Raw genomic sequence first — 22,057 nt, 5'->3', positions numbered from 1 at the left:
TTAAATGGTCCACTTAATTTGTATTATTTTTCAACATTCTGATGAAATTCCTACTACTCCTGTTAATTCAAAATGTCATTGCCTTTCCCTGCAGATCTAAGAAGGTTTGCCCTATAGTTAAATGTTCTCCCTGGATTTAATAGCCTTTAATTTTAAACATAGGTAGTCTTTAATAAAATTGCTATACGAAATAATTGCAGGACTTCTCCTTATAAGTCTAGAACATTCTTTGTAGAACTGTGCTTTGGTTGCGTGAGAAGTCCAAAACACTAAAATGTGCGTTTAAGCAAATAAGAAAAATTGGATTAGATTTAGAGAATATGCTATGTTGGCAGATTTATAACAGAGTTTGTGTGTTTCAGAACGAGAAGATCACGATGGGTGAGAAGAGAGGGATGAAAGCACTGGAGCTATGGTGTAAGAGAGTGACAGACGGTTACCCTGGGGTCAAGGTGGAGAACATGACCACCTCCTGGAGAGACGGGCTGGCGTTCTGTGCACTCATCCACCACTTCAGACCCGACCTCATGTGAGTATTTCATTCCTTGAGTTCCTTGTAGCCATCCATTTACTCAGGGACTTGTGAACTTGGAAGGGCTAGAGAAAAATTACAATCTGCGTTCTCCACAATGGCAACAAACCAGTTTTCCTGCAGTCAAAATTATGAGCGATTTCTTATTTTGAAGATGTAATTAATCCGCATGCAATAGAGTATCAGTTTGCCTTTTATAATTTATATTTTTTAGATATTTATATATTTTGGGAGTGCCGGGCTTTGGGTCTGAGTTAAAGACAGCGCAGGTTGGAATCCTGTTTGTAGCCCTTGCACTTTTTATCAGTACCATCGACCTTGTACTGTATCGACTCTCCCCCTTATTCTGTTTGGTTAGATCCTCACACAGGCCAGTGGCCCACGAGGACGGGCAGAATAAGGCTTTAAAGGGGATTGGATTCTCTTAAAAAATGACAAATCAAAACCGTGTAAGATTTGTTTTTTGAATAACCAATTAAAATATCTAAAATGGTAAAAATTGCTTAGATACGTAATAATCTTACCTTGAAAATGAGACATCTTCCATGATCGTACAACTAAAAGTAAGGGTGGTAAAAAATTGAAATGTAACAATGGCGTTAAAGAGATAATTAAGATTGTCGCCAGTACAGTCCTCTTAAATGAAATAAATCTTGAAACCCATTAATTCTTTAACAGAAATAAAAGTAACAAGTCAGAATGTGGATGAGTTATCGATGACTGAGGTTTGTGTTACTGGCGGATTTATTTACTTGGGTCCAGCAAAAACAAAAGAAGAAGCTTAAGCGTAACTAGGAAAGCCTTTTGTCTAGACAAGAATTTGATGTATATGGGAACTTTTTAAAAGATTCGACTACAATCTTGAACTGGGCATCGGGAAGAAAGGTGTAGGAGAGTAAAACTCGGTTTAGATATGGAACACCTTAAATTATTATGAAAGCATCTATCTACAAGTATGGGACAAAACATTAGATAAAGGTGTATTTATCCTCCAAATGAGTTCATAAAAACTTTTCAGTAGTGATTGCAGTAGCCGAAGTAAGTATACATTTTTCAAACAAATTCTCTTTGGATCAGAACCTTTTTTGATATTGAAGAATTTCCTGAACTTTCCGTTTGCCTTCAGTTAACTACAATAACTGCAGTTTTTTTGTTAGTAAACGACTGGAACCTTCAGTAGTCTGGCTGTGTTTAGTTGCCAACCCAGAGTGGAAGATGTACAAGTACCATCCGCATCAATAACAAGTCGTAGGCTATCACTTTCCCCCGGCTTGTGGGAAAGTAAATCAGCTCGGTAATCGGATCCGACACTGTATCCGGTGATGCAACTGCGGTCTCTGGTCGATCACGTGATCACCGACACCATCGCCGATGCGGCGTAAATAATAAACCGATAACTAGACCGACTGCGACCGGAGTCGAGACCGCGACCGTAGTCGAGACCGCAACCGCAGGCGATGGAGACGTGCCTCTTCCGGCCGGGCACACGGTTATCGATGACTGAGGTTTGTGTTACTGGCGGATATCCAATAAAAAATGAAGAAGATTCAGCGGATCCGGGAAAGCCTTTTATCTTAACAAGAATTTAAGGTGTATGGAAATCCTTAGAAGATTCAACAACAATTTTGAACTGGACTTCGGGAAGAGTAGGTTTTGAGAGTGAAACTCGGTCTGGATATGGAGCACCAATAATGAGTTTTTAAAAACACATTATTATTGCGTAATAAGTTTTGTATACTTAACACTTTTCGATAAATCTTACGCTGGAAAGTTGACGGCTATTCACAATTTGAGAAAAGAGTAGTTATATCAAAGTTTTCATTCGTGTTTTATTTTTAAAGCTCTAAAAACCGAAGAATTTGAGGTGTATGGAAACTCTTTAGAAGATTCAACAACAATCTTTGAACTGGACTTCGGGAAGAGAAGGTTTTGAGAGTGAAATTCGGTCTGGATGTGGAACACCAATAACTTGTTTTTAACACGTTAATATTACGTAATGAGGGAGAGGGAGAGAGAGAAAGAGATGGGACAGATAACTAATTCCCGATACTTGTAGTGGAGTGAATGTGGAATGGACCGGCAAGCTGCTTATTGCAGAAAACAGGAAACGATGATGTTCATGCGACCTAGCGGTCAGAGTTTGCTATAGTGTTGCAAGCTCAACCTTAAGTTCTTATGAAAGCATCTGCAATCGATCCACTGTAAACAGATGTTATTCGCAGTCACAGGACTTCTACACCCGAAAAATTGAGCCTGTAGAATTGGAACTAGTGCTCAAGGTAAAATAAAACCATAGAATGAAGTATTGCAGTTACTACTATACTCAGATCTTGTCAGTCCTTCAAAAGGCTGTAGTGCAGCATTTATAGTTTTGATTGAATATCCAATAGCCTAATCCTGCGGTTGTGTGATAATGGTAGTTCTCTGTCAGACAACCCAATTATGTTGTAATGTAGAATGACTTCTTCAGTGGAGACGATTCTGATGGAACTGGAATTTAATGGGTTGTATCCCCTCTAAACTGTGCTGTTGTAACTAACTGATTGTGTCGATTATAGTTTGGTTGTAAAATAGAGACAGTCCGAATTGAAGTAGAATATATTTTCCCCCTCACTGTCTTTACTTGTACCAAACTTTGTAAAAAATGCTTTTAAATGGCATAGTCTAAATTGATTTTAACATTTGTCATAATTGAAATCTTCAGTTATGTGGATTTATAATTCGAAACTGGTATTCGATACAATTTTCCAAGTACTCATGAACATTTCTTGGATGTATTGTTCTCATTCGTACAGTACATTCAAAAGGGTTACTTTGACCTCAGAACAAGGTATTAGCCAGCGAGGGGGTATAAGAGTTCCCCCAAATTTTAAATAACTTTTTCAGTAAACGATTGTTATTATTTTAATAATTCAGAATTACTGGCATGTACTGCTAAATATCCGTTCTCAATAAAGAAACGGGCCAAGAACTTTTTAAGGAACAAAATGGGGTGTTACTCCAATACGGGAAAATATCAGTTGTCTAGACCCCCCAGAATGTTTTTTCCTGGCTACGTTCTTACCTCAGAATATTCTTAAGGCTTGTGGGTTGATGAATTGTTTGTCCCATACATCAGAAAGAGAAAGCTACAACAATAAGTAAAAGTTGCTGATTACAAGATGGATACATAACGTCCACAGACGGTGTAGGGTTACAGCTCGGGTCGCTATGCCAGGGACCACCTGCCGGCTGTAGTAGTGTCGGTCTGTGGCTACGAGGGCGAGGCGGCCTCCTGGAGTATTACAGCGTCTTGTCGTTACGCTCAGCGGGCCGCGCCGTAAACAAACATTAATAACGGGGGAAAGTCCGACACGAACACCTGCCGCTGGAAGTGGAGAGACACGGGCGCAACAGACTGAGTCTGTCGCAGCTGCTCTGGAAACTGTAAAAACAGGAAACAAAACTGGCCCCAGTAATGATCCCTGTGGTAGTCCAAACAACTTCGTTTAGTAAATAGACAAAGTTAGCTGAGTCTTTGTGCACTTAAATGTCGTATTCTTTGGAAAATGTAAAAACAGGGAACAATATTGGCCCCAGTAATGATCCCTGTGGTACTCCAAACAAATTCATCTAGTAAATAGACAAAGTTAGCCAAGTCTTTGTGGACTTAAATGTCGTAGTCTTTGGAAAATGTAAAAACAGGAAACAACAATGGGTAATGATCCCTATGGTATTCCAAACAACTTCATCTAGTAAATACACAAAGTTAGCAAAGTCTTTGTGCACTTAAATGTCGTAAGTTCTTCGTTCAGTAAGAGTTGATGGCATTAAGATTGCTTATAACACCATCAATTTAATGAGCACAGGAACGAAAATCACTATAGATTTAAGAATGAATAATCTAGGAACAAGAAACCCAATAGATATTCAATGAACTTGAAAATAAATATTTACAAATCTGCCCTGCTACGTTGTTTAGTGAAACTTGCCTTTTTGGAAATATAAACACATGATGTTCGTTTTTACCAATAAAGACTATTTATTAGAAGAGAATAAGATAAAACGGAATTAGCTAGTTTTAAATTCGATGGATTACCTAACACTTAATTGTCCTGGTAATTGTATACCTAAGTATTATTGTATGGTATTCTATAATTTAAATGTAGTATTGAATCAAATGTATTCTTTAGTTTAAATTCCCATTCCTCTTAACACGCGTTTGAAGTAATTTCATTCAGAATTAGACAATTCAATTGAGTCAATCCACCAGAAATAACTAAGAGATTTTATTTGATAGGGGAAAACTTTGCGGTGAGTCCCCCCGGAAAGATTTGGAATTGGTCCCTCCTCGGTGGTTTCAATCTCCTTGATTCTAGGTGATGCAGGTAATCTAGTGAGTGAAGGTATTACATAAACCAGAGCGACTACTTTCTGTCTGATGTGTCCATGTGATAGTTCATTTATGTTGGTAATTCTTACAGCGGTTACCTGTTAAATGATAAGATCAGGTGTGTCCTGCGTTCCAAAATATAACTAAAGAGTTGAACAGATTTAATGTAATCTTTTTTTAATGATCCGTAGACGAACGTGATGTGGTGAATTGTTCAAATTGAGATTGTACTACTAGATCAGTTCTCAGAACAGAAGTCTGGCGTGTATTGTTACCTGTAAACGAGCTAAAGTAAACTGATTTCTATATTTACCGGAGTATCGTAGGAATGTCTTTACCGTAATAGGCTACCTAATTTTCTCACGGATTTGTAACTTTCCGCTGACTTTTGTCTTCTTACTCCAAAATCAGTAGATTTCTTCCAAATGGACTAAGAGGTACCTGTGTGCTAAGTTTCACTTCTCTAGGATCTTTCCATCAAGAGTTATCGCGCAGACAGACGATGCGATTTTAAGCAGGAGCTGTCAGATCAATTATTCAAGTATGACGGCGTATTTACATGTCACTTGATGCAGGGAGCTAGGATGAACTCAACCAGGAACAATAATCCTCAAGTGTAAAATAATCCTTAAATACACTGTATGAGACTGAGAAACGGTTGAAGCATGAAATTTTCTCAGAGCACCGCAAATCGGCGCAGCGGTCCCGGTCGGTATACGAGTGTAACGGGCGCGAGTGCGCGGGTAATCTGCCGGTAACGGGACTCCGCGACACAATGGCGTAATGAACTCTGCAGTGGCGGTCCCGGCTAGACAGCCCACCAGGCCATGGGTGTGGAGATAACCGAGCGATCTTGAAGAAGTCCGAGGGTTTTACGACTCGGGGGATACTGGAATGGTTACAACTCATGAGGATCTAGATATTCAATGTGGCTCTTGGACGTATCCACTGCTGGATGTTGGAATGGTTACAACTCATGAAGATCTAGGTATTCAATGTGGCTCTTGGACGTATCCACTGCTGGATGTTGGAATGGTTACAACTCATGAAGATCTAGATATTCAATGTGGCTCTTGGACGCATCCACTGCTGGATGTTGGAATGGTTACAACTCATGAAGATCTAGATATTCAATGTGGCTCTTGGACGTATCCACTGCTGGATGTTGGAATGGTTACAGTTCATGAAGATCTAGGTACTATTCAATGTGGCTATTGGACGTATTCAATGCTGGATGTTGGAATGGTTAAGACTCATGAAGATCTAGGTATTCTAAGAGGCTCTTGGACGTATCAACTGCTGGACGTGACACATGGTGACTTTACAATGGTCGCCCGCAGTACATGGATTGAATATGTTAGCAATAGCCAATACTGTGTTGTAGAACTCTTCTAATCAGACCAAAATACGAGTTGAGCCTAAAATCAAGAGAAGTACATTGAAATTCCGTAGAGAAAATTGCTTCTTGTATTAAGTTTTTTGTGTAGGAACTGTTGTTATCCTTCCAGGACGTACATTTCTCAAAATGTTGGTGTACGGGGCATTCATTATACAAGAACATGAGGTATCAGGCTCATATGTAGAGTGTGCCATCCTTGGCAACTGTCTTTAGGCATCTGTGAATCAGTTTTTCCAGGTGTGTCCCTCTTCTACAGAACACAATCCACTGAAGATGTACGCTTAGAGTATGGGGTGTGGCCCCTCACGTGGGTGAACAATAGACAAGTGTACTCTCCTCACTGACTCATTAAGATTGCGCACGGCACTGGGCTGCGCGGCGGCGGCTTGCTCTAAAGAAGCGCATAACTGGAACGATCATAGATTAGAAGCCAGTTCACAGAATTAGTCGTGGTCTCTTCTTTGTTAGCGGCGACAAGACAATACCGCCTCTTGTGCTCTTTGTCTGTGAGGTGCCGGAATCCATTGTCGAGTGTCGCCGAGCTGTTGGGAGCGTCCCACTTCTCGCGAGATAGAGATCACCGTTTCAAACCCGAGTGCTGTTATTAGGGTAGTTATGTTTTTTGTCCACTCTTGCTGTTTTACGGGATGCGCCAGTTCGGAGGAAGAAGTGACATTGTGTCATACCAGGCGACCTTCTAACCCATATCGCAGTAGAGACAGCGCCACTGGCAATACCACTGCCGTGAAATCGGCCCCCATTATTTCCCCAATCTGACGCTCCATCGCTGAATGCGCATGCCGAATCTCCTCCAGTGCTCACTCTGTCTGCCGAATCTGCTGCCTGCTGCTGTTGCCTTGACATCTCCGAGACCTTTCTTTGTCGCCCGGTTCGCCACCGGATGGGAGAATTGATCGGTCATGACGTACCGTGAGGGTCGGTGGTAATTCTGGAGTTGAGAAATCGTACCCGGCCCTGCAGGTCACTGATTTGACTCAAGGTGGAAACAAATTACTGGAATCGGTTCGGTTCCATTTATCCCACCCAAATACAAAACCGTGCCTCCATTCCTTCTCCTTCAAATCAATTCCAGTTGCCATTTTTGGAAATTAGATCCATATTTTTTATCCCTGTCATCTCTTCTACGCCTAAACCAATCCTACGAATTCCCTCCACCCAAGTTGTGTTTTTCGACAACTTGATCCGAATGCTTTAATTTTTTTAAAGTAGCCACTCTTTGACCCTTTCTATTGGATGGTTCAGTAACATTTTTACTGAAAGTACGTTTCCGGAGCCCTTAAATCAGGAGCCCTTAAATATCATGATCAACAAAATCTGTATAAATCGGTGTCAATAAAAATCTTTCTAAACTCCTTGAATAGGTGTCCGCGTCGCCCAACCTAGGAATATACAAAGAGTTTTGGTTTAGAAGTTTAAATATAGTTGTGGAATCATTATGCTACTTATCATGTAGGAAAGCCTCGTCCTAGCTTGTCAGCTGGAGTGTACCGCGGCTACTAGGAGTGGGAGTGTTTCCTTTGCTCTCTCCAGAAGACCTGCAGCTAGGATCCTCTCGCCGGGCCGCGGCAGAGGTGGTTGCTCCACTGACCTTGACTGGAAGAGCCCGAGCCCATCACTTACAGGCTGTTACCTCACCCGCGGCCAGGACCAGTTTGTCTGATCCCGATCATCACACGCCAGCGCGCCGCTGCCGCCGCCGCCGCCGCCCAGGACACACTGGGAGGTACAATCCTCTAATTCTTTTGTCCTCCCGGAGGATCTACTGCACGAGCTGACAACGATGGTGTACGGGGTCGACCAATACTCTTCCCTTGCCGGCTACGCAAACGAAAGCAGGAGGTGGAGAAGAAAAGAACATCGGGCAGTATACGGAAAATATTGATGACAATATTTGCTCACATGACATTCGTAGTAGGGATGAACGATCCTTCGATTTCCATTCTTCAAGTTGTAATTTAAGTCGTTCAAATTATCTGTCATCACAAGTAAATTGTCTGTCGATTCAGATAATTCAAAGGAGGAGAGGGCAGCACAAAATTCTTGGTATAGCTCAAAATCCAGCACAAACGCGATGTGGTATTCCTATTCGTATTGGTAGACGTTAAAAATATAAGGTACATATGTTCTTTGCCGATCCCCTTTTAAGCCTTATTCTGCTCGTCCTCATGGGCCACTGGCCTGTGCGAAGATTTTATCAAACAGAACAAGGGGGAGAGTCGATACAGTACAAGGTCGATTGTAGTGATAAAAAGTGGAACGGTCACAGACAGGATTTAAACCTGCGCTATCTCCAATTCAGACCTAAAGTTCAACGAATTGGACCGCTCATTCAATCATTCATTTCATTCTAATGAGACTGAAGATGCCAAAAACCATCATCTCCGTTTTGTTTATAGTAAATACTGTAGCATCCCAAAAATAGGTATTTTCGGCCAAATATACTTTCTCTGATGGACTTTTCTTTGTGTTCTAGATTGAACACCAACAATGATATATGTTGCAGCTGTAGCTGCGAGTCCCGTCACTTTTTTATCGCAGAGGTTTATATGTCTGTGTGCATCAGATGTTTTTTGAACCGAAGATTTGATCTACATTTTGTTGAGATCTAAACATCGGTGTTATTGTTGTACTTGGACAGTACGTCTAACTTAATGTGCCTCGTACAGAGATATCCATCGTGCTATAAATGTGCCAACCGCGGGATGCAGTGTTGCCAGATTGCACCCGTTGCGCGTGCACGGTCCGGCAACGTCGCAGCGACCGTCCGGCCACCCAGTTCTGTGAGTCACGCGGCCTTGGGGTCCGCTCTCACGTTTTTCACAGATTTTTACCCGACTTTAAAACCGGTTCCGATTGAAATAAAGCCGTGATCAATATTTGGGTCTGTGACCCCCACCGCCGGCCGCACAGTGCGCTGGCCTGCACAATCGACGATCGCTGCCCGCGCCTCCGATATGGCGCGGCGGTCTTAGTCGGTGATGGTAGAAACTGTAATAGAAGTAATCATCCGTTTCCCTCTGACAGAATGACGAACCCGTTCTTAAATTCTCTTATCCGTCAAATGTCGTGACGAGATATTCTTGGAAGACGTTGACTAGCGTCTGGTGGCCTTTCTTTATCATAGTTACTCAATCGCTCAATAAAAGAGCACGTCGTTAATGTGTAATCGACGAAATCGTGCATATTTATTGTTTTACGTTTTATTTCATCCTGCAAGCACATTGACAGTATTCGTGAGGTACTAAGAAGTGGAATTTCTGTTTTAAAACGTCTGGCTGAGTTGTCAAAGTTGGTTGTAAATTTTACGGCATATTATGGAATAATATACCCATTTTAACCTGTGCAGTTGAGATTTAGGATCATGATTGCGTATGGACTAAGTTTATTTTTAGCTTCCCGAAGGTAGCATTCTTTCTTCCTGCAATCTTTTCTTTCAATAGCATAGTATCTTCAACGTTCACAGCTTTTACGTTTTCAGATAGGTACGTAAAATATCTGTCAAATTCATTCCTCCAAAAAGTCATTGCAACCTTCGTAGAAAGTAACGTAATCGTCATCGTTTAACGGTGCCAAGCTTTACAATGCACTGCTGGAGAACGTTGAGGTTGAAAATAACCAAGTTCTTTTGGGAAGAACATTAAAAAAGTTGCTTTCAAGCTGATGCCATCACAGCGTCGGAGAATTTTTGACATTCTCGGCAGATTTATAAATTATTGAGACGTATGTGTTGTATGATACTTTATTGGTTTGCATAACAACGTGAGTTTATTTATGTAGAATAAGTGTTATTCATTCTTGACACCGTTATGTTTGTTGTAACCAAACAAATGGGTGCGTGTGTGATTCACGGTCAACTTCGGCAAATTAAGAGTATCGAATTTATTCCAACACTGAGCAGTTGCGGAAGAAGAAGTGTAAATAAACGAGATGTCTTAGATTGTTAAAGTAATTGGAAGAAGTGTATTCCGTTTCAGAGACATGACAATAATCCGATTAGCGGTCGAATATCACGGGACTGTCCCTGACTCATCTAGTTGGGGATTTCTGCCTCTCGTTCCGGGATCTGAACCTTTGGAGCCTGCAGCTGTAGCCGTGGCGGGCAGGTCGGCCATTTGACCTCAGTTCAAGGTCGCTCGGGCAGACGTTTGGCATCACTTTCCAGACGATTGTTCCTCTTCTCGGGGCCTACCTTCCAATGTCGGACTACAGTTACAGTCTTTTACCGGTCGCCCGGGAAAATCGGTGATCGCTTTCTCTTCCGCTTCTTTGGGGGTCGGAGAGGATGCAACAGAAGTGCAATTTTGCAATTGTTTCTCTTCCATCCAACAGAACAAAGTTTAATGGCTTCATCAGCATTAACTAGGTACCATTTTTTTTAAAGAATCTGTAGGTTGAGTTAAATAACAAAACCCATCGTCACCTCACTGAATCGATCAATTTGGCTAGAAGTTTAGATTGTTAAGGTCAATCATAGTTTTTGCTATTCAGGTGTGAGAGGTACGAATTTATTATGAATTGGTAAATTCTGGAGGTGAAGGCAAATTTTCGTGGCAAACAAACTAGCAGTCAATGGAGTAAAAATTTTGCTTTCGTGTCGTGTGAACTAGGGTTGATTCAAATTCGTAACAGGAGTATACAGAGAAAGACTTTGGGAGTCAGTAATGAAGTGATATGGACGTTGACAAAGTGCGAAAAAGAGACCATAGAAGTCAGTTGATATTAAGGATTGTTCTTGTGACTACGTCAAAAATATGTGTGATTCCTAATTTGTCACCGCCGAGATCACTCCCCTTCGATACAGTCGTCAGCGATTGGTTGTTACCACAATCATCGTTATATTAAGCTCCCTTTTAACCGCTTTCGGATTAACCGTTCATTGGCTTATCCGTCGCCGCCGTTCCGGGAAATCTATTTTTAGCCGCACTCAGTTCGATAACGAGTCACTACAGGCACCTGGTCGTTATCTCTTGTGCAGTACAATTATTTGTGCACATTATTACTTATGGTTTGTCGTTGAGTAAATCTCATTTGTTAGTGTAGTAGTCTATTGTATTTTGTACTCCTACAATTGATTCATACAAAGAACGGGTGCAACGAAAACGCGTTGTAGTGATTATGAAACGAACATTAATGGCTATAAATAACAATAGTTTCATTGTATTTTATAGCTTAGGGGTTTTGTAATCGTAATTTCGTTTAACCGACATTTTCCTTATCCGACCATACTGCAGTCCCGAATGTGAACAAGATTTAGGTTATTTCGCATCGAAGTACGGACTGTGTCCAAGTACGGCCATTAATCGTTGCACCGAAGTGACAAGTTTGTTGTGGCCGCGGATTTATGGTTCCGGTTAATTACGGAGCGCAATTAAACGCCGCGCAACCAAGCGCCAGATGGCGCAACCAACCTGCTCCCTCGCGCCATTACCTCGCCGTCGCAACCGGAACCGAACTGCTGGTTTCGGTGGCGACCTCGGTGCCAACACTGCCAGGTCGGTTTCGTTATTTCAGGAATTACACGGTCGTTCGTTTTATCGTGACTATGAGAAATGTACCCCTCGATCTTTATCTGCTTCGTACTGTTACGGTTTTACTTATCGTAGAACCTGTGTTACGTCAATGGTGTACCTCCGCCTTTGGTAAATGTGTTTCAGACCTTTTACAAATTGTCGAAGACTCAGTGTTTAGAACCGACTGTACTCTGGCGGCCATCTTGAGTGCAGTCCCAACCGCTTGTGTTTCTGCAATGTATTACCCTAACCTCAAAAATGGATAGCACGGATCCTAACCTTAAAAGTTAACGGAAAGGTATCCGAAATAAGGAAAGGTAACTCAAGAACAATCCTAAATTTCATGCAGTGTTACGTTCCTATTTTTAATCGTAGTAAAATGAGATACATCTCTTTTTAAATGTATAGTTCCTACGCGTACAAATGCTTTTTTCACATATTTTTATTCGTTAATCAGAAACAAATCTCGATTTATTTCTACTTCATCATTGAAATATTTAAAAAGTATAGGACTTTACAACAACAACAAAGAAAGAAAAAGACGTTTGGATGAGTATTAATTATTTATTTAAAACGAGCTATCTCCCTTAATGCTTATAAGTGCATGAGGTTTAACGCTGTTCTTATAGGAAAAAAACTTAAGGTCGGTTGGAACTCAAGCCATCGTGGAAGAATACGTTTCCGATAACGCTCTCCAATTTTGAGGTTAGGATCATAGATTGCGGAACTCGTGAAGGGTTTGCCGACAGTTATCTGCTAATCCGCAGAACAATGGGCGTGTTACGTTCATCACCTCTGATTCTGACCCGAGCCAGGGTGTGTGTGGTACGTGTGTTGATCCCAGAGGCGCTGCCTTTACGAGCTTGAAACGGCTTTCTCCATCACGGCCGTTGCGTTGCATTGCGTCAAACCGCGCCATTGTCTCTATCAGTGGTAAAACAATGCCCGGGCGCTGACATTTGCCTTGTTGGGCAAGTTGGGGTACCGAGTAGATAAGCAATTCATCGGCACTCATAAATTCCGAGATAATTGGTTTTCATCACAATGGAAGTAAGGTGTGTGTGTGTCCGAAAATGCGAATGAATATTTGGGGGGGGGGGGGGGGGGTAATTTGAAAGGTCTCTTACTGAACCCAAATTCTCTGCACCTCTAAACCATAATTATTCACCTGGTTAACGTAGAATGTCTGTAAATCCGACATGGTAGAGTTATGAAACTCTTAAGGTCTGAGAGCCAAAAACCCAATTTGCACTGTATAAAGCACACAGTTTAGTTTACCTTGAAATAGATTGAGATACGTTTCCTAAGAAAGAACTGATCAGCCATGCTAGTTTTGGTGGGGGTCAAAATTGCTAGGTATCAAAAGGGTTAAAAATATGAAACTATGTTTTTTTTTCTTGGATCATATTTTGTTTAGACACTTAAAAGCAATCGCCAGATCCATTGAACCCTCAAATTTGACCTCCACCTGTTTAGCGTGGCTGGTGATCATTTTCTTTCCCAGGGAAATATCTCTGTCGATAACACTCAGGCTGTGTGCCTATACAATACAAATTGGCTCTCCGCTCCTAGACAATTAGTCAGCCACCCGAACCTGGATAATTAGCGGAACGGAGATAGAGTGAACGATGGGAACCTGACTAAGATGAGACTGCCCTCCCACCCAGGAACCGTTTTTACACACCACCACAGGACGGCTCGTTCCACTTGCTTGCCCACCACTTCCTCCTCTACAATGCTAATCTAGAGTATTCAACTCCTACTCGTGGAATATCAACTATTCCACTTCCCCCCTCAGTCCGCTCTTCCTCGATAACGTGGAATGGATTTTATTGCGGCTTCTTGTCGATTGACCACTGCCCTCGTTTTTTTCCAGAGACTTCTCGAGCCTCAAGAAGAACAACATCTACGGGAACAACGAGCTGGCGTTCCGCACGGCCGAGAGACACCTGGGGATCCCCGCGCTGCTCGACGCCGAAGACATGGTCGAGTACGAAGTCCCGGACAGGTTGTCCATACTCACATACCTGTCGCAGTTCTACCAGACCTTCGCCTCCCACCGTGAGTTGGCCTGATTGTTGCTTTTAGTACTCATTGTCAGCAAGCAGCCTCTTCGTGAGAATTTCCAAACGATTGTAACTCACTAAGTGCTGTAACTCTCTCACCCGTAGTCGTACGATCTCAAGGTAGCTGAGTGCGTCCACCGCAGCAAACAGTTAAACGTGTTGGAAAGTAGTTGTCATTCTTCTATTATAAATATTCCTCGTACTTCCCCTAGTAGCCGTGTTTGAGACAAGAAAATTCTGTACAGCAACCTGAAAAATGTGGATTTGCTCAAACATTTCACACCAAATACAATTCTAGAGTAGCCTGTAATATACTTTTTTACATTTAAATAGTCAAAATCTGTCAATCTAATGTACAAGCACTCTGAGATTAGTAATTAGGATCAGCAACAGAACTCCACTCTGAGAGTAGTAATTAGGAACAGTAACAGAACTCCACTCTGAGATTACTAATTAGGAACAATAATAGAACTCACTATTATTTAATTGCTGTGAACACTGAACAGTTGTCTATTAGACCTATAATGTAAATGCTTTTTTCTCTGATCAAAACACAGCCAATCTCATTGTTTAAAATTTATATTTTTAGCGAAGTTAAGGAAATTTTCTAAAGTTGCTAAATTTTCATTTCAAAAGTGTTCTATATAATATTATTTCAATATGTTTATGTACATTCCCAATAGTTTGTAATAAAATATATTAAACCGTTATTTGACACCTCTTCTATTGAACACTGCACTGCTCATCTAATAATATTACTAATCATCAGAATTTTGTAATAAATACAGAATAGTAAACTATTTTTAGATTAAAAATTATGTTTAGTTAAAGTAACACAACTGATAATGACACAAATCAAAATCCAATCTTCTATTTTCTTAGGAGATCCTTAAGACTTGTTAAAGAGAGATTCTGAGACGAACCCAACTTGTAAAGTAACCTAGTAGGAAGAATATTTCTCTTGCACTGCAAATCCAGTGGACTTGATCATCCATTCATTGCCAAGCCTTGATTTGTTGTTGTTTTCTTATTGGATTGCCATCACATTGCATAACAATTTCTGTTGTTGTTCTCCTGCTTGCTATTTTTAAAGAAGTTAATCAGCGGTTACACAATAAGAAATTATACTGGGTGACCCTGAACTGATTGGATGGATTCAGGAAAACCAGTGTAAACTGTAAATCTTTGTTAAAATTGTGAGATCTAAAATATTGTCAGAATTGAATCGTACCATGAATGTGAAAGGAATATAGTTTTATTCGGCTGATTCATGGGAAATGTTACATCACGGGAAGTATTGCATATTGCACGTCGGATGGAATCAAGGATACACCTTTGTTGAGCGAACACTTCACACTTCATTCTCACCGTGCATGATCCAGCAGTAGCCGGGTGGAAAGTGCAGGAAATCTCCTTTCTACATTTGTGACAGTAGTCACAGGACAATGCAGAAAGTACAAGTTAAATGTGGCCAATACTTTCACCGACAATCGGTGGCGGCGGTGGCAGTGGCTGTGCTGGTGAAGGGAAAGTGATGGTGTGGCCCCCAGTACAACCACTAGTGCTGGAGTGCCACTTAATTGTCAATCAACGCTTAACTCAAGTCGAGCAATGGCCCACCACCACTTGAACTATAAGTGGACGGGTTCGAAAATAGAAAGGAGAAATCCATGTGTTATAACTGTTCATCGCGGTGGTTGCAACACGTTATCGTGTCACGTGCAAGAAATAGGTGCCAGTAGCAGCTAACACTTATTAGGGACATTCATTGAGAGAAAACATTGTATTGTTTGTCACATTGAATGTGACGGCGAAATATTTAAATTTACTTTAACCTTTCAAGATAATACTGTATAAATTTTCATTAGGGGCTTTAAAACATTTCTATTCTTACCAAATAAATTGGCAAAACGTATAAAGTTTGTCTTTTTTTAGTTTTAATAACCCGATACAATGAAAGATCAAAGGATCTGACAGAATTGAACAAAAGTGTTTACTGAACTTACTGTAACTTCTACCCTGATCAATGTAAAATTGCTCTTGACCTTTTGATTTCAAAATCAATAGGGTTCTTCTTTGCCTTGTTAGCCCAATACGCCTCTATGTATCAAGTTTCAATTTTATAGCACTTTTCTATCAAGAATTATCACGCAGGCGACACGATTTTAAGGACCTGTTGGTTCTTCAATGATAAAAAATAATCAGACATTAAAAGAAGCTTACAAAATCGAAAACAAAAAATGTAACCCCTTTAAGCCGCAAAATATCCAGTTGGGCGTTGCACAAAATGTGGTAACAAATTTTTTTGCAACACGGTACCATTATGGAGATAGGAAACTTGTTTTGTATTCACACAACGAGTTACCTGTTAGTTTCACACCAAGCTGTGAACATCAGTAGAGTAACTCTTGACAACCTGTCTAGTTAGTGTACCAGTGTCTTTGTACTTGAAATCAAAAACTCTTAGTGTATTTGGTTTCTCATTATTTGTAAATCTGTGCCGAAAAGAATAGGGCTTTAGTGTAAGGTTTGCTGATGCTGATTTATTAACATTTATTTACCTTTCTGACAGTTAGTTTTAAGTATGTCATAGTTGTCTGATATTTCTGATATTTTAACCCTTTTGGTAACATCCTATTTCGACCTCCACCGAAACTAGCTGATAGTCTCAGTATTTGTAATGTGTGATGGTGTGTTTACAGCCTCATCACCGATCAAGCGGTCCCCCGACAGTACAGACTGCTCATTGGTGCTGTCTCCGTCGGTCTCCACTCCCCCGCCCAAGGTAAGGCGAGATGAAATTCAGACCGTTTGTTACTAACCTCTGCTTTATGGTGTGGGTTTGCCGATAAGACGTGTGTGTGTTTGGGAGGTGTTACAATTAAACCCTAGATCTGTCACATTGACACTCATATGCTGATGCGACGGTACCGCAATCTGTCGCATCAACATGTGACGTGTCGATGACATTTCTTCATAATGTTATCAATTTTCTGAATGGAAAGTCCGTTTATTTGTGTACTAGTGAGATTTCACTAGCTAGGATGCAATAATGTGTTCTTAGTTAGTAAAGTAAAACGAAGAAAGTTTTAAAATTAAACCGCTATGCTTAATTCATAGAGAGTTTCTTCCTCACATTACAAAATTATTTATATCCCTATATTCCTTATGAAAATTGACTGAATTTTTGTGTGTATTGGATTTACTTCAAAACATTTATGATGATACTTAAATAATGCTAGAAAAAAGAATCTTTATGTGAAATTAGAAAACAAACTGTTTATCTTGCGTGAACAATTTTTTAAAGATCGTATTTATTATGTTATTCAAGATAATCCTAATCTACCTTTCCTGAGAAAAAAACTTACATATAATAATATACAATTAGAGTCCCCCCTCCACCGGTGCCCTTGTAGATCCACCCATGCCTGGAACAATACTATGTGTACAGTAGTACTATGGTTGGTGAGTCATCGAGGAACAATTGAAAAGACTGTTAATTAGGTTTCCGCATAATGTCCCGGAGCCAGATTAGTCCAGTTCACAGTGGCACAATTGGCATTGTGTGGAAACATAGGGTCTGATTGGCCAACAACAGTGACAGGCTGTGAACCGGGCTTTAACAATGTGACGGGAAATTACCTACCTATCACTGTCTCCAGGATTATACAAGTTCGTTCATCCTAGGAAGAATAAGCCAAAATGTATAAGATAGAGTTAACGAGTAAAGGTTTAAAATATTCCAATGGAAATATTCAAACGATGATAATTAGTTTGATATCTGAAGACATATATCTCAGTGGCGAATGGTAAATTATTATGTAAACAACAAACTAAACTAATGACCGAGTATGCTATTGTAAGTAGTCTTAATTGCAAACAGATTAATCTATATAAAATATTAGGGGAAATAACCTTTATGCTTATACTGTAATACTTCTTTCAAAGGAAATGGTATACTAAGTATATCAAGTTAAATGTTTACCTAAATAGTGGCAATTATTAAAAGTTCTTATTAAAACTTACTAAATAATCTCTCGTATTTAAAAAGGTATTTTTAGAGCTATATTGTGGAATCATCTTTTAACGCATTATTGTCAGGAATTGACCAAAAATTAAACGTAATAGCAAGAATACTTACTATGTATTTTTTGTATATATAGAAGGAAATCTTGTGTGAAATGTCCACCTCGAACTTATTAAGTCAGTTCTGAATATTCTAAATTTTGATATTTTATATGATAATTTGATGATATGTAAAAAGTCGTGAGTAGTCTCATTTTATAAAATCATTCATTCTTTTTCTTGGTTGAAAATACACAATCATTACTACACATAATTTTGGATCAAATTCAAAATAAAAGTAGAATTAAATATTTTAATGGTAGGGAAATTAAACTCTGTTTTAAAATTATGGTATGTCATAAAAAATAACTTTTATAAATTTGTGAGAAGTTTTTGTAGTGTAAGAAATATGAATATAAGAAACCAGTAATTTACCTGAACTTTAAAATTGGGATATTAATTTCTACTTTGTGTGGCTCTAACAATTTCAAATTTCATTTAGGTTCAGGTTGTATTTTATCTTTTGTAATCATAGAAATATTTTTGTTTTGAAGTTTATTAAAATAGTAAACTCAATAAACAATATTTGTCTGAAGAATAATATGGAGTAATATAATATTTACATACCAATACTCACATTTCTATATGAGGATTAGAAAATATGTAGAAGGTTTAGTTTAGCATGGAATGTTTGTTCCCATTTGGTAGGTACTTTTGTATAAAATGATTCCAAAGTTTTACACTCACATACTAGATATAAACTAAGAGAGTAATGAAAAACAATGGGTTTCCATAAAATTAGCATAAATAATTGACTAGAATTGCTGAAGATAAAAGATCTTTATTTAGATCTAGAAGGCCATCGGAGCAGAGCGGGCAGTTTGAGGTTATGTTCAGTTGGCAGTGGTTAGTGGCCTTGACAGTCAGCTGATGAGCATCTCACCTGTTGGCCGTTTGTAGGTCAGCTGATTCTGCAGCTTTCACAAGGTCATTCAACCTCAACCTGCCTGCCTCTCACTCACTCGCTGCACTCGCTCTGTAATTATCACTTATCACCTTCAGGGCTGTCCGACTTCCAACAACAATCGATTGGTTGACGTGTGTGACAGATTGATCCTCCATCCGATTGTTTATCACCGGATCAGGGTCACCGGAGGAGCCTATCTATCGCCTATCCAGTCACACTGCCTACTTAATCCACTGGAACCAGTTTGTAAAGAGGTCCCACTAGTCGCTACTTTTACGATTTACCTCTGTCCCACTCTAATAGGCCTATCACAGTTTTCTAGCGGACATCGTGATAAACCTTTCCAACGGATAATTCCGAGTTTTTAGGCGACCGGGTGTGCTCATTTTCTCTATTGATAATTTCATCATAAATTGTTTGAATGTTTTAATTCGTAGCACAGCTTTGAGTTTTCGTTTTGGCCCTAGCCATGTAAAAAAGGAACTCTATATATATATATATATATATATATATATATATATATATATATATATATAGGTTTATTTATATTATTTCTCGGTAAGGGACATTTTTAAAAGGGGGATTAGTGCAAGAGTTTAAAATATTTAAATTAGAGAACTCTGAAAAATCTCAACACAGTCTGGAATAAGACTATTGGGTTTTGCGCTTTTAGATATAGTTCTTTCAAAATAAATAGTTCTTGCTTATGGGTTGTTATATTTCTGCAGGTGCAGTGGCTTTTTGTGTAGTGTGAAGATACCCTAACTTCTAACCTTTCATCAGCCAACATTTGCTTTTTACATGTATTCAAACTAACCTAAAAGCAGAGCACTAATGGTGTAAAAATTTAAGAAAGGTTCTGTAAACACTGTTATTTTTATATCTACCAGGGACAATAAAGGAATTTCACATTTGAAGTCTAAATATGCATATTGAAATAGGATACATAAAAACATTAAGGTGAGAAATGATTCTTAATGAATCAATAATATGGTCATCACAGTGTAAATGACCTGTAAACAGTTGAATTACAGGTTTTTAACCTTAAAATTCGCTAAGCAGTTTTGTTTGACAGTCATAGTTAAAATGCGTTGCCTGAATTAAATGAAATATTCAGTCAGATGTTTCAAACAAACTGAAAATTCAACTTATTTTATATATATTGGTGTATAACTGAACAGCACCCAAGAAGTATTAAATGAGAAAGAAGGGGTAGGAGTGTGTTACTAACCTAGACTAAAACAAGTGTGATACTAACCTTCAGCTTTTTTTGCTTGATGTGCTTTCCAATCCAGCTGTCCTTCTGTGATCTGCTTGTTAGTCTTTGGTTTAGTTTGTATCTAGGCAGGCCTGTACAAATTATGTATGTAGCCCAATAGTTGTTGGATAGCCTACGCGATACAATTATGTATTAAAGCGATGTGGCGAGTTAACATCTTTTGCAAAATTTATTATTTTTGCTTGAAAGTGAGATTTACAATTAATTATTGTAATAGAAAGTATATTTGGAGTGAAAATCAAATTTTTATTGATAAAACTACTGGAATATCGAATCAAAGTGGATTTCACACCGTAGCAAACGTGGTGATTAGTAATGTTTCTGTTCTGTCTATATCTGATAAGTGGGGACAGTTGTAAATAAGCTGGGAAAATGATAGTTATAGAAAGATGGTGTGAAAGATAATGTCACTTGTAACTGATAAGTAGAAACACTGAAGAACAGAGGGAGGTATAAAACAAAATGAAGATGTTACAACATGTTTTCTACTCGTTCAAGAATTTGGCCTTTCACTGCTACTTTTGTTTTATTGTAGATAGTTTTTACCTAAAAATTTTCACATCCCTAATTTTTTTGACTTAATCGGTTATTGTTAAGGAGTTATAATTGTACAATATAGTTTTTTCGAGTCAAGATATGTTCAGGTATTTTACATCTAGTGGAGGATAGGGTGCAAATAGTTAGTGCCTTTGCTGGCATGGAAACTTATAATGAACAAGTTGACTAGGGAAAGTCACATGACTCGAGCAGCAGATCTTGATCTAGATAGTGCCTGCAATGGTTGCAAACTGATTGATGAGATCTGTAGTAACAAAACTAATGTGGCTCAGTGAGAGCTGGCCTTTAATTGGATTTATGGGTGGCACTGTTACGTGCAGTTACGTACATTCTGTGCAAGGACTCTGCAGCGTAGACAAACGTTTGCTCAACGTCACAGATCGTAAAGTACGTAAATTGCCTCCTTGCACAGTTGGGCCGACACTGGCATTGATTGATCACATAGTATCAAAGCAAAGAAGTATTGAAATAGATGCTATTAAATCATTATCGTAGAAACAACTGCAGCCATTCTGTTGACAAATATATTGTTATTAGTTTTGAAATTTAATGTTTGATTCTAACTAAAATATTGATTCATTAAATTTTTTAAAGTATTTTGAACCTAAGTTGTAGGGTCAGATCCAATGAGTAGCTAACATTATTTGAAGGCACTGTTGAAAAACCTGAAATAAATATGCAAGTAATCTTTATCTTTGAGTTGTATATATTTATGTGTCCAATCACTGCATAAATGTAAACCTAAACATCAAGCTTTGTATCAAAGAAAAATGTTATTTCATTTTATTTTAATATTATGAAAAGTTATTTCATTTGAAAATAAAGATAGCGAGTAGTATTGAAAACCAGTAGAGATTTTCATCATTATCAGACTGGACTTAGTTACAATGATTGAGAAAAATAACAATGAGAGAAACAGGCCAATTTCAGTGATTGTCAGATCAAGGAAGGCCATGTATTGACAAGGCCAGACAGGCAGTGCAATCAATTGAAGATGCTTGACTTGATTGAAAAACAGGCTTTGTTTATTTGGCTTGGCCATTGTATTGTTATCAGTGAGTGACTGGCCTTCTGTAAATGTATCCCGATTTTATTTGACATTGTGTTTTTGAGTAGAACAAATATTTGAAATGTTTTTTGCTTGGTTTTGAGACTTGTTATTTTTAAGATAGTATCTTTTGCATGTAATTTTGAAAAAGTTTCAATGTTACAATCAGAGAGAAACCTGTAATTGTAGTAACTGATCCAAAGGTTAATAACAGTCAGAGATAAATTTGCTTCAAATTCA

General features: G+C 39.0%; 1 protein-coding gene across 1 annotated transcript in view; it reads left to right on the top strand.

Moving 5' to 3' along the window:
- Nucleotides 1-22,057, top strand: part of LOC124367324 (MICAL-like protein 1) — a 53,204-nt gene that overhangs the window by 10,187 nt on the left and 20,960 nt on the right. Inside the window, exons 2-4 of the mRNA XM_046824054.1 lie at nt 363-529; nt 13,711-13,895; nt 16,603-16,685. Coding sequence (XP_046680010.1) covers nt 378-529; nt 13,711-13,895; nt 16,603-16,685 — 420 coding nt within the window. The 5' untranslated portion in view covers nt 363-377. The remainder of the gene's footprint in view (nt 1-362; nt 530-13,710; nt 13,896-16,602; nt 16,686-22,057) is intronic.

Source organism: Homalodisca vitripennis, chromosome 8 (assembly GCF_021130785.1).
Source record: "Homalodisca vitripennis isolate AUS2020 chromosome 8, UT_GWSS_2.1, whole genome shotgun sequence".
Taxonomy (NCBI): Eukaryota; Metazoa; Arthropoda; class Insecta; order Hemiptera; family Cicadellidae; genus Homalodisca; species Homalodisca vitripennis.
This window is presented reverse-complemented; position numbering and strand designations above follow the sequence as displayed.